Source organism: Carex rostrata, chromosome 19 (assembly GCF_964058835.1).
Source record: "Carex rostrata chromosome 19, lpCarRost1.2, whole genome shotgun sequence".
In the NCBI taxonomy this organism is placed as follows: domain Eukaryota; kingdom Viridiplantae; phylum Streptophyta; class Magnoliopsida; order Poales; family Cyperaceae; genus Carex; species Carex rostrata.
The window spans coordinates 1,291,182-1,314,961 of record NC_135936.1 but is presented as its reverse complement, the minus strand read 5'-3'; the positions used below and the strand labels follow the sequence as shown (position 1 = coordinate 1,314,961).

Below are 23,780 nucleotides of genomic sequence, written 5' to 3'. Positions count from 1 at the left end.
GGCAAAATTGTAGCCACTATCTGTAGGTACCATATGTTTTAATATATTTTCTTGATGTACTTGGTTTTGGCGCTGGATGTAGAAAACCAAATAAGAAAAATTGTGTTTCGGTTCTTCTCTCATTCTTGAACTGTCACTAAAAAAACAAATCTAAAAAGAAAAATAAATATTCAAATATAAAAGATAAATACAAGGGCAAATCAGTAATTTCTCCCTTTAGAATTTTAGTTGGGCTTGCCTCTAGAGGTGATTAATGAGCGAGCATGAGCGAGTTAGAATATGCTCATTTAGTAAATGAGCGAATTTAACCGAGTTGATAAATGAGCGAGTCGGAAATGAGCGAGTTGTGAGCGGCTCACGAGTTATGAGTACTAAAACTTAATAAATTGTCATAATTCATTTAAATAAAATATAATAAAAATTCAACAAAAATCAATAGTATAATCAATACTTCAACAGTGATACTTTCACAGCTATCGTCCTACAAACAACAATAGAATATAACAAAAATCAATAATATCATCCAACAAAGTGTAATACTTTCACAGTAGCATCAATAGACAACAATCAACATATTACAAAAATAGAATAATCCAACCGAAACTAACAACAACACTAATAAAAATCCAACAGCTATCATGGCAGAAATTATGAATATTACACAGAATTTAATGAGGTAAGGCTAATGTGGCAGAAATTTACTTTGGATTGAATGTGGCAGGGATTAGATGTGGCAAATTCTAAATGAGCAAGTTGGAGCATGCTCATGCTCGAGTTGTTAATGAGCGAGTTTAAGCGAATTAATAAATGAGCGAGTTATGAGCAATGTACTCACCCCTACTTGCCTCCATACTGCGCTCATGCCATTATTTAAATCCATCTACTGGCTACTGCCTCTTTCTACATCTCTCTCTGTCTGTAGAACAGAGCAGCACCAACAATGGCGTTTCAAGTGGCTTCAAAAATGCTGTTCATTTCCTTTTCCTCTCCACCACTCATAAGCTACAAAAAAAGGAGATTCAGCCTTCTCAAGGTTTCCATGGCGGATATAGTTACAAAGTGAGCTCCCTTTCCTTTTTTTCCTTTCTATGTTACAGTTGCTAAATGCTAATTGTTCATCGTCAGTTTTGGTTTTGGTGAGTTTTTTTTTGTTTGTTTTTTAGTCCTTCTGTTAATGTGGATGTCATCAACTAGCGGTTACTGAAATGTTACTTCAATCCGGGAGTGTTGTCTGTCTCCCTAGTTTACTTTCAATGTTACTTCATTGGATTTTAATAGGCTTCCTTTTTTTTTTTTGGTGGTGGTGGTGGTGGTGGTGGGAGGGGGAGGGGGTGGTGACTGGTGAGGTGTTGTTCATTAAAATTATAATTTTTTCTGTTGTCTGTTGATTATCCGTCTTTATCAGAATGTGAATCTCTATCTCTCTCTTATAAATGTAGTTCCAGACTTCCAGTTGTTCACTTGAATTGGATAACCTAAATTTTCTGAAGTGAGGGGAAAGTACAAAAATGTTTTTATCATACCGAATAACAATTCGGCTTCAGTTGAGTAACAGGTCAACATTGAACCCTGAAAGAAGATATTTTCTTCTATTTACGTATTTATATGTAATGTTTAATTTTTACAAAGCAAGACATTTGAAGAATGATCAAATCATTTATTTCTAGCTGCTTGCCGTTATGATCACTTAGTAGCATTAACTGAGATAGTTTGTTATATTTATTGCCTCCTTGTTTAATTTGTCTGGCAAGCAGAGGCAGAGGTACATGAATCAAATAGGGGGTCAATTGATCCCCATATTTTTTCAAAAATAAGTTATCACCATATAATTTTGTTATATATTTTATAGTAAATTGCTATGGGTACCATAAATTGACCCCATATTTTTTATGAAGATTTATATTTTTGACCCCCATTCTTTTTTTTTTTTTTAAATGAGCATTGTACAATGTGTAGAACTTGGAACTATTGAAACTTTTCTACTTGAAGTATGTAAATGTTGAAATTATTAATATTTAATTTATTAAAACAAATTTATGTCATTGAAATTTATTTTTCTTATATATTTTTATATTTTTGACTCCCATTACTCAAAAGTCTTGGCGAGCTATACTTTATTTAGAATCTTACAGTATCTAATAAGTAGCACCCGTTAGTGTCAAAAATTGGAGTTGTTCATCTGTCTAATATTTCACCAGTTCATTTTGGGGAAGTTTATTATCTGTGCATTGCATATATAGTTATATACCTCAAATATTAGGAACTTATTTGAAAAAAAAAAGATCTATTTCCTCACTACCACATTTTAAAGCAATTAACTCTATATTTTAGTCAATTAGGTGTCAGAATTTGTGATAGTTGCAGAAAATTTATGGGTTACTTGCAGTTTGAGGCCAACTGCATAAAATTTGGGACTCAAGTGATCCAATTGTCTTAAGTCAACCCTTGCTAGTTATTATACCTCAGACTGCAATTGAACACTAAAGAGCTAAGAAAAATAACATAACAGAATAAAAGAGAGGCTAAAGAAATTTCAGTCCACTGGTTCTTATAAAATAACTTCTTCCTTTTCAAGGGTTCAAACTGGGGAAAAGCCGTTGAGCTCTCCACAGAAGGTACACATGCAAGTTTCTTACTCCATGCCTCCAGAGAAGATCGAGATCTTCAATAACCTCGAGCCCTGGGCCAGAGAAAACATCTTGCCACTTCTCAAGCCGGTGGAAAAATGCTGGCAGCCACAAGACTTCCTTCCAGAGCCTTCCACTGACGAATTCTATGATGAAGTGCGGGAGGTTCAGATGCAGGCAAAAGAAATTCCAGATGATTATTTTGTATGCCTGGTTGGAAACATGATAACTGAGGAAGCACTGCCAACTTACCAGAAACTGCTGAACACCATGGATGCGGTTAGGGATGATACTGGTGTGAGCCCGACGACCTGGGCAATCTGGTCCCGTGGCTGGTCTGCTGAGGAGAACAGGCATGGTGATTTGTTGAATAAGTACCTGTATCTAACGGGCCGTGTGGACATGAAGATGATTGAGAAGACAATCCAATATCTGATTGGTGCCGGAATGGTACAGAATTACATGGTTTTGTATTATCTCCATACAATTGTAGTATCTTGAATTGATCTGGATAGGTCATACCAGTAGCGTATTGATTGCTTATTTGGTGAAACTTTGATGGGTATGGCAATTTGTTCTCTGTCCTTTATGAAAAGCTTATAGTTAGAACCTGGAAAATTAAATTGAACACATAAAACATAAGTCCAGTAAGAAAGCCAATAAACAAAAACCAACCATTGTGAGAAAAGATTAAATGAACCATCAGAATTTTACGCGGAAGTATTTTTAGCTGCAGCCATGCATACATACTCAACATTGTTTTGCTTCACAGGCATTTAGGGTAGAGCACAACCCATACCTGGGTTTTATATATACCTCATTCCAAGAAAGAGCCACATTCATTTCCCATAGCAACACTGCCCGCCGTGCCAAAGAATATGGGGACCTTAAGCTCGCTCAGGTACTATTTGAAATGTGTAAATTAAGATATATATTCTTTTGGCATCTGATCATTGATTGCCACGCTAGTTTCATTTTAGTACATGTTTGCGACATATAATAATAATAATACTGTCACAGTACCCAATTAGGTACCAGTACAAGTAGAATGAATAGCCTTACATACAATTGTGCCGTTCTTATATAATTTTATTTATGTGAGCAGCTCATGAAATAAAATCAATCAAACTTTTGTTGTAGATATGTGGGACAATTGCATCAGACGAGAAGCGTCATGAGACAGCGTACACAAAGATTGTGAAGAAGCTGCTTGAGATTGACCCTGACAGCACAATTCTAGCCCTGGCAAACATGATGCAAAAGAAAATTGTGATGCCAGCACACTTGATGCACGATGGCCGTGACCACGACCTCTTCAAGCATTTCTCAATGGTGGCGCAGCGCCTCCAAGTCTACACTGCCAAGGACCATGCCGATATTCTCGAATTCCTAGTGGCGCAATGGGAGGTCGGGGACCTTGTGGGCCTCTCTGGTGAAGGCAGAAGAGCACAGGATTATGTGTGTACCCTTGCCCCCAGGATTCGGAGGCTTGAGGAGAGGGCTCAGAGCCGTGCCAAGGAGAGGAAGACCGTGCAGTTTAGCTGGATTCATGGGAGAGAGGTCGTACTCTGAAGCTAGTAGAAAATGGAAAAAAATAAAATAAAATATAAAGTAGAGAGGGCGAAAGGGTTTGCAGATAACCAGCACTTTTATTTTGCGTTTGTATCATGTGTTAATTTGTTGTAATTTTCATGTGCAAAATAGTCGAGAAAGGGGAGGTAGTACAATTGGTTAGAAAAATGTCCTAGAGTTGTTATATCCAAAGATCGAGAGTTCGATTTCTTCTCACGAACCTTGGTAGCTACTACCAAGTTTTCAAAAAAAAAATAGTCTAGTCCACTGATTATTTATTAATCAGCATTTATTTTTTGTGTTTAAATGTTGTACGTCTGTTGTTGTTTTTAATGTGGAAGTACAATGTGATATCTAACAATTACCCTAATTAATATGGACCTGATCATGTTGTTGTATCATTTATTGCATTTTAGACAATTTTTCTTTTGAAGTTGTCGGCAACGAAATATATTTAAGAAAAAGTATTTACAATACACCTTAACTATTTGAAATTTAAGCTATTTAGTAAATAACGCTGCAAGGAGTGCACAGACGCTCTCGCCTAATCTAGCAACCCTCTAACACTCCTGTTTCTATACAAATAGTTCCTAGTTCAAATCGATTGTGGATTCATCTATTAATATTCCCATTGTCTTACTCGTCCCAGGAAAAGTTCTTTTTTTTTTTTTGAAAAACTTAGTAGAAGCTACTAAGTGGTGTATTGAACTGATGCTCTCCATGCACAATATGCAGTGGAGGACCCGATTACATCTCTTATCAAATTGCCTAAATTACCACTTCTATCGTGTAAATTAAGCAAAAAGATCCTTCTTTTCTAAATTCTATCAAGCACAGTATGCAGTGAAGCATCTAACTGTTAGCCTATCCCTGTTTTTCTGACAGCCCCTTTACAAAATTTTATCCATAAGGATCCCTCTTCTATAACCCTTTGAGCCAGCAGTCTAGGTGGTAGATTCTTATTGCGAAAGACTTTCTCGTTTCGTTGTTTCCATAGCCCCCATATCACACTCATGAATCTTGCTGACCATTCCCCTTTGCTTAATGTTTTGCAATTTGTTCTTGATGCCTCCCATGTCTGACAAACAGATTCTCCCCTGCGTAATAATTTGAGTCCCATATTTTCTTCAACCTCTTCCCAGACTCTTGTTGCATAGGAACATGAAAAGAAAAGATGTTCAGAAGTCTTCAGATCGCATGTATTACACAACACACATTTCCCCTCGCAGTTCATGTGTCTTCTGAGCATGATTTCATGAGTCAGAATTCGATCATTCAAAAGGAGGTATACAAAGAACCTGACCTTTGCTGGTACGTGACTGTGCCAGATTTCATTGAATTCCCAAGTTACCAAAGCTTCTATTGAGCGTACCCTATAGAATGAGCTTGCTGAATAGGTGCCCGAATTTGTCCAATTCCACAGCAGTGTATCTGGTTCTGTTGTGAAAGTCTGCCATGGAATTGTTTCGGGAGATAGATCATTGATTATGGGCTCTGCATCTCTTAAGGAAATTCTCTGAAAAAACGGTCTAGGTAGGCCATCCTTTAGGCATCTCAGTGGGGTGTCTTGCCAAGCATCGTACCAGAAGGAGATTTGCGTACCAGTACCTACTTTCCAGTTGGTACTCCAGATGAAAATGTGGGATAGCTTGATCAATTGCTGCCAGAAAAAAGAGCCGCCAACAATCCAGATTTTTGGACCATCCGTTTGAGTGCCTATTAATCTGAGACCCTTCACTGTATTAGCCCAGAGGTGTTCAAAGTCTGTGTATGCCTTCCACCACCACCTTAGAACGAGAGAGATGTTTCGAATCTCCAAGTTAGGCGCCCCTAGACCACCCACTCTCCTTGGGGTGCAAACTAGGTCCCAATTGATTAGAGAAATGCCCCTGCCTTGACCCTCTAATTTACCCCACAAAAACCTTCTTCTGATTCGGTCAATTCTGTTGATAACCCATTTTGGTAGCACAAAACACGTCATATGGTAAATCGGAATGGCAGCAAGTACCGAATTAATGAGCTGCAATCTACCTCCTCTTGAGATAAGCTTGCCTTGCCACCCTTGTAGCCTTTTCTCAATTTTTTCTATGAGAGGCATGAAGTCGCCTCTTGTCAGCCTTTTGATTGTTAATGGCATTCCCAAATAGTTAATCGGAAACTTAGTTTGCTCACAGCCAAGTACCCATTGAGCTATCTTCCTTTGCTCATATGTGAGATTTAGGGGGATGAAAGAGCTTTTGGAATAGTTGATTTTCAGACCTGAAATTGCAGCAAAGATACGAAGGAACAATTTTAAAGAGATCAAGGTGGTAAGGTCGGCTGTTGCTAGTATGGCCGTATCGTCGGCATATTGGAGAGCAATGATTGGTTCCTGCAGCTTTGTTGTGATTTGCGCATGTAACGATTCATTAATTGATCGTATCATACTTTGCAAAACATCAACCGCTAGAATGAATAACAAAGGTGAAAGGGGGTCCCCTTGACGTAGGCCCCGCTTGTGAGGAAAGAACCTTGTTGAGTCCCCATTTATTATCACTCTTGACGAGGCAGTTTCGAGCAGTTGACTGATCCATTTTATCCATCTAGGTGGAAAGCCTCGCGCTTGCAGCACCTTTAGCAAGAAAGACCAATTGATCGAATCGAAGGCTTTTGCAAAGTCGATTTTGAGGAAAACTGCCGGGGCCTTAGAGTGAGCAATGTGTTGGAGCATCTCTCTTGTTGTGACAAAATTTTCTGAAATTTGTCGCCCCCTAATGAATGCTGTTTGTCGAGGTGATATCAGTTCAGGGAGAATCCTTGATAATCTTGTGGCCAGTAGTTTAGAGATGATTTTTGGGATGAGATTTATGATGCTTATTGGGCGAAAATCTTGAACCCCTTGTATGGTCTCCTTCTTCGGAATCATGATGAGGTTGGCTTGGTTATAGGGCTGTAGGTTGACTTCTCCTTTGCCAAAGCCCTGAACCAGGTAGACGACTTCCTCCTTGATCTCGGGCCAATAGGTCTGTGCAAATTCATTTGGCAGTCCGTCTGGGCCTGAGGCCTTGTTCTTGGCAAGCTGAGCAACTGCAGCCTCTATTTCCTGCAATGAAAAATCAGATTGTATACCTGCAATGTGCTCGCTAGATGGGTATAACTTTATTGGATCAAACTCCTGCACAGGGGCTTCGGTACCAAGCAGGCTTTGCATATGGTCTAGAAAAGTGGTCTTGATTGCCTCTGGATCTGTTATGGTAGACCCATTATGCATCAAAGATAGCACCATATTCCTTCTCATTCTAGAAGACGCAAAGCCGTGAAAAAAACGGGTATTGTTGTCGCCCTCGGCCAACCATCGACACCTCGCTCTTTGACTCCACTTAGTCTCTGCCAAGGATGAGAGGTAGTAGGCCCTCTCTCTGATGTGTTGTCTGAGAGTGAATTCCTCCTTAGATAGAGTTCTTTTCTCTTCTAGTTGGTCAAAAAAACTGATTGACTTCTTGCAATTTTGGAGTTGTTGCTCCATGTGGCTGTAGTTGGTATTGTGCCACTGTCTAAGCTCTCTATGCATAACCTTCATTTTTTTAGAGAAATTCCCATTTTCCCCCATTCGGCCTTGACTTTCTTTTCCCCATATTTCTTTTATCTTCTGCCTTACTTCTTCAAATCGAAACCAAAAGGTCTCAAGCCTATATGGTTTGCCACTTCTTTGAATTTGCTTGCATGTTAAAATAAGAGGTGCATGGTCTGATATGATAACTTCCATTGCAGTTACAACAAGATGAGGGAAGTGTGAGGTCCAGTGAGGTGTTGCGAAAACCCGGTCTAGTTTTGAGAAAGAAGGGACCGGTCGCTTACTGGACCAAGTGAACTGTCTATTCTTCAGAGGGATATCAAACAGTGCTAATTCACTAATTACGTCATTGAAAGCGCACATTAGGCTGATCCCCCGCATATCTCCATTCCTATCAGTTAACCACCTAACAAGATTAAAGTCGCCTGCCATCAACCATGGGTCCTTGACCAATTCTGCAAGTTTTTTTATTTCCTGTATAAAACCTCCTTTTTCTTCATCAGGAGTGGGACCATACACATTAGTCACTGCAAATTGCTGACCCGAATTTAAATTTGTCAGGACTGCTGTGATGGTATGCCTTGTAGCCCAGGAGGATCTTAAAGCAAAACTCCTCCGCCAAGTTATTAGACAACCTCCCGACGACCCAATAGCTCGGGAATAAACACACCGTCTTTCAAAGAAAGAAGGGAGAAGAGATGAAACGTAATTAAGATCAAATGTATTCCATTTAGTCTCTTGAATACAAACCACATCTACACGTGCTTCCCTAAGCACTTTTCTTGCCACCAAACATTTTTCTAAATTCCCCAAACCTCTTACATTCCATGAAAGTAACTTGAATTTTTTAAAATTCATTGAAAACAAGGAAACAACACGACTTTAAAAAACTGCAGATAGCAGTTAATTAACACTCACTATCCGAGAGCTCATCGCTTGAGCTCGGATCAAAACTGAATTGGAGGTCGCCCATATTTTCCGGTTCTGTCAGATTGGCTTGGGATTCATTGAGCTGGTGTTTCTCTTTCCTTGGGATTCTTCTGTTTTCATTATCTTCTTGTAAAGCTCTTGTCACCATTGTCAGGCTTGAGCCACAGGCGGCAGCAATGGCCAAGCGGTGTTCATAGTCAACCTCTACCTGAACAAATCCCTCTGGATCAAGATTAATGCTTGCTCTCTGTTTCGGTTGCTTTGCTCTATTGCGAGGGGCCGCAATTCTTCTTTTCTGTCTGGGAGGGGCACATAGCCCAGATGTTGTAGGCCCATTAATTAAATCCTGAGAGGTTGTCTCTCTAATTAACTCTAGCTGTCGTTGGCCCATACGGACTAATTTCCTTTTATTTTTTATAGCTGTTTTTGGACCAAGCGCCGGAAGCCCATCAACTTTCCCCTCTGAGTTAAAACGAGCCCAACGCGAGGTGCCTCGTGTTTGAGGCGGCTGAGTTCTATTTTGTCTTTTTTGACCCTTTCCCGATTGCATTTGGCATGTGATTCGAGGTGGATGCTCCGAACCTTCTCCTGCGTGCATGTCAGAATTCTGTGGCGGCAGAGAATCATTCTGGCCTTCTGTTCCTTCAGTGACCGTTTGCATTTCATGTGTTCCTTCATCAAGGATAGCCTAGTCCTTTCTTTCTTTCCATAGCGTCCAACATCCTCCCGCCCAGGAAAAGTTCTTATGTTCCTTTCTTTCCATAGCGTCCAACATCCTCCCGCCCAGGCCATGTCCCATCGATGCCTAGTCCTTCCCTGTAATGTTATACATCTCAGGAGCCATGCGTCCTCAACGTTTTGCTCCATCCGTGTGGGTACATTAATTTGGGCACATAGTCCCTGCCAGAATCTCTTGGCGAATGGGCAGGACCACATGTTATGTCCCAATGTCTCCACATTGACACCGCTGCATAGCTTACACCCTATGTTTATCTGATAGCCTCGTATAATTAAGTTCTCCTAAGTAAGAATCCTCTCTATCAGCAGTAATCATATAAATACCCTGACCTTTATTGGTACCTTGAGCTTCCACAACACTCGGTGGTGTACAGACTGAATCCCTGTGTTGTGTAGTATCGAGTACGTCGATGATAAGTAAACAACCCTGTATTGTTCTAGCGCCACACTCTTAACGGCTGTCCTACTTGCACCCTGAGTGAATTTGTGTAGAATAGTACAAGTTGTGCTAGGTCCTTTAGGAAGAAAGATTCGGAAGCCTGCTGAGTCAGGCTGAACTCGTCCGTTATGCAATACAGGAGTCTTAGCATTTGAGTCCATTGACCTTCTGGGTGAAGTTGAAGTCACCAAATCCATTTCAGCAGTAGGGTTTCATTCTAGCGGTCCAGGTCCATAATGCCCATGCCCCCATTACACTTGAGTGCACATGTCGTTTTCCAATTGACCAAACAATTGATACCCTTGCATGCCTGGTTTATTATATTTTGTATTTCGATGCAATTTCATGTATTTTACAACTAGTCAATTTATATATGGTATTGTGATGTTCTGAAGAGAGAAATAATTTTACAACTAGTCAATTTATATAATGTTTGGTATTGGTGTTCTGAAGAAAAATAATTTTAATTTTCTTGGGAAACTATAGGAACTTTCATCTTGGATGATATTGAAGGCAATTGCTTCTGCGTGGTGTACTGGGGACAGACGGGGCCCCATATCATGCTTAATTACTTTCTGCATTTGTTCTGATTCATACCATGACACTTGACAAATCATGTGGGTTTCTATTGATTTCAGGTAAGATTTGGTAGCTTTTTTGATAGGATTTGGTCGCGATAGAATCAGAGATTGAAATTATATCAAGATACGGACTATCTGTATTCCAAATCTCAGAATTAACTAACCAATACCTTACAAACGTGGCTGTGCATTAACTGCTACATTTGAGTTATTAGGTATCTGAGACTTGGGTGATGTGTAAACTCTTCGTTATCATCAATGTTGGAGCCTAATTGAACTGTATTTTTGGGAGACCTGTTGTGCTACACACAACTAAAATTTCTTAATCAATGATTAATCCTTTTTATTCAATGAAAATAACCATAAAATATAAGCGAGTATGGCTAGAGTGCACTACACTCAACAAGAAGATCACTTGGTGAGCATAACTCCAAATCTATCGAATTGACTTCAAATTATGAATTCAAATTCTTGAAACTGACCTACTCTATGAGTGTGGTATAGATCCAAAAATTTTAAATTCATGTAATACAAAGTTAAGCAGTAAAAAAATAATGAAAATTGATGCATCAAAATAACTCATACACCTTCATTTTCTTATCACTTGATTTTGTACTAAATAAATTTGAAATTTTGAAAAATTTGCATGTACACGCATCACTCATAAAGTAGATCGGTTTCAACTGTTTGAATTCGTCGTTTGAAGTCAATCCGATAGATTTTATATTTACTCTCATCAAGCCTTCTCGGTAAGCATAGTACACGCTAGCTTAATTTACTCAATATAAAGCCTTGAAAAAAAGAAAATAACCATAAAATATATAACAGGAAGTAAAAATGAGTATAGATTTAGGATCTTTATTTTTAGAAATTAAATATTTAATTCTTCGGAAAAATAAATTTATTGTTTTTCTCTTTGATTCAAATAAATGGAACTGCACCAATGTACGGTTCCACCAGGTGAAGCCAATCGAAAATTAAATATTTAAGGTTTCTGAAACCACATCCATCAGTATTTTTCAGACCATTAAACTCCATCCTGGGCACAATAATTGCTTGAAAACTATTTTTGACCAATCGAAAACAGCTTGATTTCTTGGTGGAACAGCACCATTGGTAAATGTCGTGATTCCATCTATTTTTCAAAAGAAAAAACAATCATTTGATTTTTTTTTAATTTCTAAGAAAATCATAGATTTAGACGTCTTCAACTTATATAATTAGCACTACAAATCAAATGGACAAATGGTTATAATGATTCATGACAGTGGAGGCATCCGTCCGATCGTGCACACAGAATATGATTCAACTTATATAATTACCACTTGTTGAGCTTCAATAAGCTCTAATATCACTTGTTGAGTACACACAGAATATGAGGTAAGCAAATAAATGAAAAATCACACAAGAAATTAAGACAATAAGCAAGCAAGCACAAGAAATTAGAGATGACACAAAATTTTACGTGGAAACCCTTTCGAAAAAAAATTACGGAAACACACAGCACAAATCCACTAAATCAAAGAGTCTTACAAGTATAAAAAGATTAGAAATTCTCAATAGTACTCTCTCATACACTCTCTTACAAGTTTTAAGAAGAAGAGAACAAATCCTAGATATAAGACTAAGCGGAGAGGCAAAGACAAACAGAAGCTGCTCAATTCAAAACAACGAAGTGACCCAGTCTCTGGAAGTTACGGCTTACCCTTTTTAATTAAAGCATAACAATTAAATCACCATCGGCTTGGTATTCTTGTCCGATATAAGAAATACCAAAAAAAGACCTGCTTCAATTAAGCGCCTTATGAAATAGGCACCATCGGTTGATTCGGTTCACTTTGATTTCCGATAGCAATGAGGCAGCAGCTTTAATTAGAACCAAATTACCATCGGTTTGTTTCCTTCTACCGATAGCAATCAAAGTCAAAAGCCAACGGCTGACTTTTTCTACCGATAGCAAAAGGCATCAATGCCAACGGTTTGAGTTTCCTGCCGATGCTAAAAGCAAAACGGGCTGGACCCGTTAATTGTCTTCAAACCAACACCATTTGTGTTAATTACAGAAATGAAGAAATTAATTCCAACAATGCTCACTCCACTCACAGACCCACTTCTTCCTCGTTTTGGGTTATACGATTGGGACCCACTTAGACCCGTCATGGAGGCAAATGGTCCTACAGGGTCTTAAATCCGTTTTCTTTGCAAGAATTATTATATTATATACAGAGGCTGAGGACAGTATGTCTCATCGTCTATACTACATTATTTGAAGAGTAAGATGCAACGGCATTAATTGTCTACTTCATTATAGACAGCATTGATTGATCATCAAGCAAACCCACACTGTGATGTGACCAATTGATTGTGGCAGAACCTTTGGAATTTTCTAATTTCATTTTTGCCTTATTCACCGCCAAACGTGCTATTAGTGTTGTTTGTACTTCATTTTCCCAACGGGGTAGAAACCGTTTAAGTAGAAAATTTAGATTGGAGGGTTGAAATGTAAGATACTGAATGTATGGCAGTTAAAATTTGAATACAACTACAAAGGAGAATTCTAATTACTGAGCTACAAACACACTTTTAACATTTTATGAGGAGCTTAACTATATAAAAAATATTAAAATTCTATTAAATTATAGTATACATAATTAAAATTAGGGGTCTCTCTTTGGCTTGCATCTGCCCCTGCATATTATATATATGTTTAGTTAGCGTGTGTATGTGTGTGGGGGAACCGCTTCTTTTTTTGAACAATATTTGGAAAATGTTGGACATACAAGAAAAGAGACTGGTCGTTCTATTTTCCCCTTTAACTATTGGCGCACATACAAGCCAATAAAACCAGTAATTACTCTGATATACTGATGGTGTGATGGATTCTTTTTAAATAGCTTAATTACTCTGAGATATTCTTTTCAGTATATATTCTATTAAATGATGTCTAACTATCCCAACAACTATTTTAAAGAAGAGGCCACCTTCGAGACTTTTATTTCCGAGAGAAGTATAAATGTACAATGGCAAAATTAGATACGCATACTCCGGAGATCATCTTAATCAGTTATGTAATAACTCTAAATGTCAAAAATATATAATCCGGCACATATATATATATGAAAGGACTCCCCGTCTTTACCATAAAATTTGGACGGTGAACGGATATTATTTTTTTCTATTCCTATTTTAAAATAAATTAACAACAATATTTTTACTTAAAAAAATTTAACAGTATGTCAGTATTATACCCGTTAAAGTAGGATAAATTTAACAATAATACAAAACTCGTGTGCTCATACAAATAGAAAATACTAAAAGAGAATTTTAGTATTGAAACAAGCTGATTGAACATAGGACTTCTGAATATACGTGTGTTCAGTTTAAAACTCAAGTCTTCTGATTTGGTGCTAAAATGGTACATGTATTACCTTTGCGGAAACAAAATAGTGGTTGTTTTATTCTTCAGGAAATGGAGAATGGAATAGAGAGTGAAAAAAGACCATTTATGGCTCTTTCTTTTTTAATTGTAGATGCAAGATATTTTCCTATGATCCACGGATATTTTTGTCCAGTGTGTGATTCACTCTGTGGCCCGGCAGCTTATTTAATTATTAATTTGTTCCTTGTCAATAAATGCCAGCCACTTGGACATGGATTATTGGTCATATCCGAATTTTTTTTCTTTTTTTTTCGGATGTCATATCCGATTTCAAAAGCAAGAGAAGATAAACCGAAGGCACATTCCAAATTTCCATGGTTTTCTTCAAAAGAAAACTTGCCTAGAAATAGTAGAGGAAAATTTTCACTCGCAATTAACGGGAGGACAAAAAAAAAAAGACAGAAGAAAAAAACACTTTGACCGAGATGATTGTTACGAATTAATGATTTGAATCGCTCAATGTGCAGTTGAGTCTTACATGTCATTAAATTACTGCTAATTAAGGTTATTATCAAACTTGTTTTTCTATCACAACCTTATCAGATTTATTAGAGGGAGGATGATGACACTGAAGAAACTAGTGAAATAACTAATGATTACGCACTTGTGCTTTCAGTTTCAGCTATTCACTAGTAAATCTAGAAAAGTTTACTCAAATCATAATCATGTTTGTTTTTTCTTTCTTAATTAAAAGTAGGTTTATAGGCACCCAGTTTAAAAAGCCCAGAGACGCAATATTCGACATAAAGATAGGCGATAAATTAATTGGGCCTCAGTGCAATGGCCTTAAACATTTAATTTTATACTTGGTCTAAATATGATCCTTCGAAAGGCTTACATGATAAAATATAGGTTACGACTAATAGTACCCCATATCAGTCCCCTAAACGTCCTCCGCACTAAAAGACAAATAATTTTCGACAGGGGACCACTAACAGACTTCAACATCTGATATGGGGGTATTTATACTCTGAGTTAATAGTCAAAACGTATAGTATTCATACCTACGAATGTATAGTATTCATACTTATTATCAGAACCATTCGTCATATGTAAACACAAGCTGGAGGGAACCAGTAACGACCAGGGGGACCGTTGACGTCTTGTGACAGCCTAGATTGGGGACCGCAACTGTCTGAAAGCGACATTTGCCAAGATTGGGGACCACTACATCGAATCTATATATTATTCATATCTAACTAAAGAAGTATTCATATCTAAACAAATGAAGTATTCATACTGACGATTACGAAGTATTCATACATGTTTGAAATAATTTATACAATTCAAAATTCAAAGTTAGACCCTTCTTCTTGAACACCTCTTCTAAGAAATATTCATATCTAACAACATGAATGCATATCTAACAAATGAAGTATTCATACATGTTTGAAATAATTTATACAATTCAAAGTCAGACCCTTCTTCTTTAACACCTCTTCTAAGAAATATTCATATCTAATAACATGAATGCATATCTAACAAACGAAGTATTCATATCTAACAAATGAAGTATATATTCATACATGTTCGAAATAATTTATACAATTCAACATTCAAAAGTCAGATTCATCTCTCTCACCCCACCTCTTCCAAGAAGTATTTATATCTAATATGAAGTATGCATATCTAACAAATAAAGTATTCATATCTAACTAATAAAATATTCATATGTTCCACTGTGACAACCTTCGCTGGGTTAGCATGGACCCCCTCAAATGGTGCACCACGCTCTCCCTGCCGAATCTTGACGATGCACCACTCTCTCCTCGTCGGATCTCGACGATGCATCACGCTCTCCTCATCGGATCTCGACGGTGCACCACGCTCCCCTCGCCGGATCTCAACAGTGCACCACGCTCCCCTCGCCGGGTCTCGACCGCCATCACAACCGTCGGCGTGCATAGCTAGTGGCGAGCAGTAGAGGAGAAGAACAGGGTGGGTTTTGAGTTGTGTTGAATTTTGTTTTTCTTTTTAAAAGAAGATTGAAGAGGGTGGGTTTTGAGTTGTGTTTAATTTTTTTTTTTCTTTTTAAGAAAAGATTGAAGAGGGTGGGTTTTGACCACATAGGAAACAAAAAAGGAAGGTTATTAGAGAGACAGATTCAAGAGGACAACATCTTTACTTTAAAATATATGTGAGCTCTTTAGAGCAGATGTGTTCTTACAAGTGTCTTTATTTTCTGATACTTTTCTGCTGTATTTTTTTGTTTCTTACTTCTCCGAATGGATTATTTCTATGTGAATAGAAAATTGTAGGAAATTTATTTTTTATGCAATTGTATTGCAATAGAATTATAAAAAGGAATTTTCTTATATTGTTAAACGTGTCTAGTACTTCTGATGATTCCAATTTTGATTGATTCGACCTCCTTATATTTTCGGCTTGTGTCATATTTCATGATTTCAATTTTTATCAATCAAGCCTCTTCATCTTTTTTTGCTTTTGTTTATATTTTGGCAGATGCAAATAAACCAAGCAGATGAAGTAAATATTAACGGGGAATCTGCACCAAGTCCGCTTTTTTTATTTTTTATTTACTGGAAGAGCAAACAACTTTTGATATTCCAGCTTTTGGTAGAGTTAGTAAGAGCATCTCCATTCATGTAATTGAGATGTAATTGCAAATAAAAAATAACTGTCAAATGAAATTAACTCCAAACGTAATTTCAAATTCTCTACATCCATGCAATTGCATTTATGCCACGTCAACGATATTTTCGTTTTTTTTCGTCTACTGATGAGATACTAAAATCAAACAACGTAAAACCCCTCCCTCTCTCTCCTCTCCACAATAGTTGAGATATCTAGCTCCTTCCTATCTAGGATACGCTCTCCCTCTCCCTCCCTCTCTCTCTCCTCTCCACGATACTCTCCCTCTCCCTCACTCTCTCTCTCCTCTGATCTCCATGAAACAGAAAAAAAAAAAAAAAAAAAAAAAAAAAAAAAACAATTCTCGCTCTCTCTCCTCTCCATGAAACAGACAAAATACAATGCTTCCATCTAAAACAGATAATAGCAACAACAGCATTTGAAATAACTAGATTTCAATTCCATTCATATTTAAGATCAACGACTTATTTGGAGCTTATTACAAAGTTTAGGATAAGTGCAACAGATTAATACTACAACAAATAAAGGAATAAAGAAGAACAAAAAATTTAGCTTAATTGGTCAGGAATTGACTTCCATAATCTTGACTGAACTTCTGGTAGCGGTGTGCATGAAGATGTGCCGAAGGTCTTCTGTTTCTCAATGCCACTTTGACATCTTCTGAAGGACTGGACCAATCTCAGGCAGCTTTGTAGTTTGTACCATAAATTAATTCATCAAAATTTATATGCCAATGTTTCAAAACTACCAGTACCAGTTCCTCTCTGGCTGTATCAGTACCAAACCCGACGGGTTTATGATCCTGTCTTAGTACAGAGTGATTCAATCCTTGTTAGAATTTGTAAAGTTTAGAACCTCATGTAAGAACTATTGAATTATTATAAGCTCATACCAATATGGAAATCAAATATATTGTTTAGATATTTACATCTAAAAGGGTATTTACATCTTGGATATTTACATCTAAAAGGGTACCACACTCAGCATTTCCCATATTAAACCAAAGCACTATTTAAACAACACGAACAGTGAAATTGATAAGTTGTTTAAATAGTAACACATCAACAATTTCAATCTTTCAATTGATTTCTCTTTCTTTTCCACCTAAAAATAGTAGTTCATTTCTAAATTTCTCATTCAAAGGAATGGTAGTATAACACACATGCATGAGAATACCCTTCTAAAATATATATCAAAGTTAAATAAAAACCTGGAGGGGCTTGATTCAAGCTGCTTTAGGTCAGGCTTGAATTTGGTGCCACTAACAAGCGATATTACTTACCATAATACCATAATAGATTCGACGGTTGACGTTAAATAAGTTCTTGGGAATTTCTGCAGAGAAAAAAAAAACAAGATCAGTTTGACGGTTGACGCTTCAAGGAAGTCATTTCTGGACTGATTATTAATTCTGCATTTACTATTTTACTATTGACAATTGACACTGCTTAGTATCGTGCCCGGTACAACCGAATTGTCTAATTTTTAAATAAACTTGTTTACCAGCAAAACTGAACAAAAGATTGGAAAGGGAATTAGAATTTTTATAGATTATTTGGACAAACTAATTAATAGGAGTAATGAAAATAGTTAGGATCTGAAAAATATCAGAAAACAGTCAATTGTGTGACCAGAATAAAATTCATATTTTGAAATTATCTGTGAAGTGTGAATGGACATCTATGCTGTTATTAGCATTGGTGTTAACTCAAATGTTAGATAGAATTAAATATTGATATTTTGTTACATAGTATACTTGATACTAAAATGTAAAGCTGTGAAGTTCCATTCAAAAACAAAGAACCAATTTGCTGTACTAAAATTGTGAAGTATGTAAGATGGTGAACATTGTGCAAAAACAATGAACACCTAACGTTAAAAGAAGTGAATTAAATATGCATAAAATCATAAAAAATTATGAAACATGTAGCAAATCCATTTTAGAATATAGCTGCATGAAATAAGTATCATGACATGTATAGAAAACCTGAGAACCGATAAAAAAAAGGGATGAGCAAAAAGCCATAGCACAGTCAGTGCTGTGCTATGGGTCTTTTTACATCTTAAAACCATCATTATTTACATCTTAAAACCATTGGTGAAAAATACTTATTCATTGTTGGTACGACTGTAGAGTATAAATAAGGGAGTGGGGACAGTTTGATAAATTTAAGTTACTGATAAAAATATATGCTGCAACGGTCCAAGTAATTTCTCGTGTAAATATGACATTCTTCAATTGTTTCAGGAATTCATATTATTGGGAAAGACTGGTTGATAAATTTGTACTGGCAAAGATTTACTTATCGTCAGTCATAGAAACGAATATTAATCCCAATTGATCTCAGCAACACATAATTGCTGATGGATCAATTTATATATAACAGGTAGGGCCAAAGTAAAATAGTAAAATACACTTCCAAAGTTCTTGATTTATTATCTGCTTTATAAAGTAACAATAACTTTGCTAGATCAATCTACTTGTCCAGCATCATAATTTGGTTTCTTGAGAAATTGATGAGTCCACATGCAGCATGCGTGTCAATAAAATACTTGCTTGGAAATTTTAATGAATAAAAAAAATCACCACTGAAAAGACTAAAGTTAGATATACCTGAACATAGCTGACGCCACCAATACGGTAGGCTCCGCCAGATGGAGGTGCTGCTGCAACAACCAGTGCACCTAAAGCCGCATCACGCATCCCCGGCAATTCAGATCTCGTAGTTCATCTCTCTCTCTCGCTCTCTCGCTCTCTCTCTCGGTCTCGCGCTTGCTCGTTCCCGTTGTTTCTGGAGTGGATAATTTCGTAGGGTTCGTTTACAAGTAATGTCCGAACTTGGATGCGAATTGAGAAATTAAAAGAGCATAAATCTGAAGTGAAAAATCAGATGCGGGGAACGGGGAACGAGGAAGAGCGAAGGCGGTGGCGATGCGGAGGGGGGGGGAGATTGGAGGTGGTGGCATGACCAGGAAGGGGGAGAGGAAATTCTTGGAGGTGTGCACCTGTGAATTTTAATTTTAGCTGAGAGAGGAAGAGGGGAGTCTGGGAGATGAAAGATAGATTGGATGGAGCGACAAGGTGGAATTCAGCGAAATGAAAGGCTTTTGCAAGCTTTCAAATTATGAAAGCTTGCAAAATTGGATGTTCCTCTCCATCGGTGAAAGCAGGTTTTGCAATTGTGACATCCATGCCACGTCAGATTTGCAATTGTATTTGAAAGCCGATGGAGATGCTCTAAGAACATTACAGTTCCTGAGCTACTCGCAATAGCACTTCTTTGTTTGGATTGCCTTAGGTTCAGTAATAGCATATTTATTCCAGGAATAGTGTTATCTCATGCATCCAAAGTGTTACCAAGCATATCCCACAAGGAGTTATAAATAATTACAATGTTCCTTTAATTCCCTTCAGGTCTAAGCAAGAATAAAATCCAATCAAACAGAACAAAGAAGCAATACAAAGAACCTGAAAGGACTAAGAAAAGAAGACATTTCAAGTATTAAACAGTACAAGGAAAAGAAGGTACTAGTACAGAATGTAGAGAATTTGAATATTTAAAGCAAGGACATTTCAAATTGGATCTTATAGAGGTTTCTTGCTTTTAATTAGTCACAAAAGCCTTAGTTGAACAACCAAGTGAAGAGAAAAATTGGATCTTATATAGGTTTCTTGCTTTTGGCAAGATTACAGCATAAATGCCATGTATTAGTCTTATTGTTATTGTTGAAGAGCTTTTGCATGAAATTTTGGTCTGGATCTCTTTCAATTATATCACAACAAGACTCAATTTTGGTCTAAACAAGTTTTGTGATTTCAAAGCAAGGCACTGAGTCTAAAAAAGCTATTTTTTTCCGAATAAGGATGATACTCAATAAGCAAGTATGGGTTTGACAAATATTACCAAGATGGTTGAAAGATTTAAGACAATCACATGTAGCAATGAGCCAATGAGTAGCACATTTGATATGAAAACTACTAGGATCATTGCATCAATATTATGATTCCAATTTCTCTCATGAAACCATCTACATGCAGGTGCATTTGGAAAAGATACTTGGACGTTGAGGATCGATCAAACCTATTTCATATAAAAAATACATGAGAGATGCCGAAACCATAGAATGCTCCACCTTTTACCCAAATATTTATATATATGGCTATGACAAAATTAAAAAAAAAAAATCAAATCAAAAACTTCAAATTTAAAACAGCACTTGTGTAGAATAAATGGGGGGAATTTTAACCAAAAGGTTCCAATTTTGTTATTTTAAACACTTCATATTACTATTACATTACATATTTTTTAATTCTGAGATAATCTACATTTTTTGTCGGTAGCATTTCTGGCAAATGTTGAAAAATTTGTTACACAGCCTAATGTTTCGGAAGGTTGGCTCGGTGATACTGCAAAAATCAACAAGCTCCCTAAAATGATAGAAAGCCATCTATCAAGTAAATTGAATTTGTAATGTGAGATAAAGTGCTTCTACAAAATCAGTGAATAACATGAATATTTGAAAGAACATGAGATCTTAAATCTAAGTATGAATAGGCTGAGACGAATTTGAGTTACAATAATGCCAAATTTATATCTGAATCACCCTTCTAAACTTCTTAAAATGCCACGGGTTCATTTTGTTGTTCCTGAATGTTGGACAAAAGCAGGTATTACACAGGGATAAGTCTGCAGCTAATACAATAATTAATGCTGAGGAACGAAGGAAAATGTACCTTGTATCGGGATTGCCGGCAAGTCGACTACATCAGAGATCTGGTCCCACAACTTACCGGAATGACCATTGTTCGTAAATTGCAAGGTGAAGATGAAAGTGTTCACACCATTTCTTTAAAAAAATTTCTTCTTATTTAACCTGTTCACAAGAGATTGGCAACCCAGTATTGGCATGTTTGCTCATACAAAAAATAATACTAAAAACTTACCGGGAAATATATTCAAAGTATTATTTGTGCTTTCTTTAACTACTCCCAACAATATTGTCATCTTCTTCGAGGATTTATTGAAGTCATGGCATAGCACTTGATGTAACAACAGTAATATTGCAAGAAACAAAATGGCATAGAAATCTTCCCTGTTAACGGGGAATAAAATCTAGTCCAGACTAGTGCGCTTTTGAAATAATATGCAAGATTCAGTACTATCCTGGATGGATTCCTATCTGACTGACCTAATATATTCATTTCAAGATAAACTCTTCCAAGAAGAGCATGCACATGACATGCGTGAGATACATTTTGACATTTCCGATAATTACCAGAATAGAAATAATATTTCAAAAGGAACAAATTAATCTTACCACATACTGCGAATCACGCACTTAGGAGTCTCTCGTTCTAGATCTTTCATAGAAGAGACATCACTTTGACGAAAGCTAGGGTTACAGTTAGGGTTTTAATTGCATAACAGCTAGTGTTAAGGCTGGGATTAAGGTTGCGGCTAGACGGCTAGTGAGGGGTTAGTGAGGCGGCTAGGGTTAGGGTTTGGTGTACAGTGGGAACGACCGAACGAGGACCGCTCCGAGTAGGTGGCGGGAAGGAGAGAGGATGAATCAGACAAGATGAGCTGTCCATGATCGGATTTGATCAAAATTTAAATGTAAATTTATTAAAATTTTACGATTCATTCAGAAGATCTAAGAGATGCTCTAATAAGTCTGGGCAGTCCATAGGTTCGGTACACACTGAACAAAATTGAGTCAGCCAAAATATTTTTTGCGGTTTACAACCGTCACAGCCAAATGAAAAATAACAAAAAAAACGAATTAAAAGTTAAAACCAATCTAAAAAGCCGAATTCTTAGGTAATGGGGCCTTGATAATTGTCATCCTACTCTCAATCTCTTCATTATTCTCTCAATTTTATTTGTTCAATCTCGTTCATATTTCTCATGATCTATAAGAAATTTTGTGAATCTAAAACGACGAACATCTTCTATGCAATTTTATCTTTCAAATGAGATCCATAATGACATACTTTCTAGTTCGTCATCACGCAAGTATTTATACCTCATCATTTAAGTATTTATACCTAATATTTTACACATATGACACTGCTGATATTTAAAAGTATTAATATCAAGTATTACAAGTATTTATACCTATGCACTGAAGTATTTATATCTACATGGTCAACTATTTTTGTTAGAGAAAGGTTGACGCATGAACTATTGGGGAAGGTCAATGCGAAGATGCATGCGGGGTCCACCTGCGACTTACTTTGAAGACGACATCATATTGTATGCAGAAGTTGATGATAAACGACAGGCATTTAATACACCAGTTGTATGCAGAAGTTGGGGAAAATACAGACACAAATAACAAAATGGACAAGAGATCGAATAGGAAACATCAAGAGACAGATTGGTGTATGCAGAGATTTCATAGGCTGGTGTGACAAAGTATAAGAGAGACGGTCTCCAACACAGATAGAAAAAAGAACCAAAGCGTTAATTAAAAGGAGATACACTAATCTAGCAGCGTATGAAGAAGAGCTATGGAAACAGAGAGCCAAAACGAAGTAGCAACTTGAGGGAGACAATAACACAGCCTATTTCCATGCATATGCCACGGCTTCACAGAGACAAAATGCAGTGGGGGCCATAGAACACAATGGAAGACTGTACATGTAAGAATTTCATGCGTATGCCTATGTGGTGAGAATTTAAAATTTTTTCTATCACCACTTGACTCAATACACAAATGACGTTATTTATATGACAATAGCAAACAAAAAACTTCTTAATAGTTTCATTAAGCACCTAATGTGTACTAAATAAAAATAAATAAATTTATTCATTTCTTATACAAGAAGAGATAATAATTTATACCTAAAGAGATTGTCAAATCTCTTGATTAGAGGAAAGTCGATTTCCTTTCTAGACCTCTTGGAAACAACCTCTTCGATTGAAGCGCCTCTCCACCTCTTGGTTCACCTTGAACCTAAACAACAAACTAGCACACCTCTTAAATAGATGGATGTGAAGTTTAGAACTTAGATCCAACCACCTAGCAATAAGAGATAAGAGATGAGAGATGAGAGATGAGAGCCTCCCTTCAAAGTTTCGGCCAAAGGAAAAGAAAAAACGTGGCTGCTCAAAGGGACTGATTTTGGCAAGTGTTATAGACAGAAAATTAATATATTTTTCTCCCAAATGAGCCCCTACTTTGAAAACGACATCATATTGTATGCAGGTGGACTTACTTTGAAAACGACATCAACTATAGTCAAGACTCCGCCCGTGATTATAAACGTTGATGATCTTTTTCA

The 23,780-nt window shown here is 36.9% G+C and overlaps 1 protein-coding gene and 1 long non-coding RNA gene across 2 annotated transcripts; one reads left to right on the top strand and one right to left on the bottom strand.

Moving 5' to 3' along the window:
• Nucleotides 1-846: 846 nt before the first annotated feature.
• LOC144572059 (stearoyl-[acyl-carrier-protein] 9-desaturase 5, chloroplastic-like) lies at nt 847-4,232 on the top strand. The gene is made up of 4 exons (XM_078321470.1): nt 847-1,059; nt 2,576-3,077; nt 3,400-3,528; nt 3,768-4,232. Exons 1-4 carry the CDS (start codon nt 941-943, stop codon nt 4,197-4,199), a joined length of 1,182 nt encoding a protein of 393 aa, XP_078177596.1. The 5' UTR covers nt 847-940; the 3' UTR covers nt 4,200-4,232.
• A 16,378-nt stretch (nt 4,233-20,610) lies between these two features.
• On the bottom strand, nt 20,611-22,153 carry LOC144571672 (uncharacterized). The gene is made up of 3 exons (XR_013517555.1): nt 21,812-22,153; nt 21,228-21,367; nt 20,611-21,140 (listed from the first exon to the last, which is right to left on the bottom strand). It is a non-coding gene; the product is annotated as an uncharacterized LOC144571672 (long non-coding RNA).
• Between the last annotated feature and the right edge of the window lie 1,627 nt (nt 22,154-23,780).

Excerpts from the sequence above, each read along its gene's own strand:
- LOC144572059 (XM_078321470.1), top strand. The coding sequence starts at position 941 with ATGGCGTTTCAAGTGGCTTCAAAAATGCTGTTCATTTCCTTTTCCTCT. Across the intron at positions 1,060-2,575 it reads ATGGCGGATATAGTTACAAA|GGTTCAAACTGGGGAAAAGC; the intron begins GTGAGCTCCCTT and ends TTCCTTTTCAAG. Across the intron at positions 3,078-3,399 it reads ATCTGATTGGTGCCGGAATG|GCATTTAGGGTAGAGCACAA; the intron begins GTACAGAATTAC and ends TTTGCTTCACAG.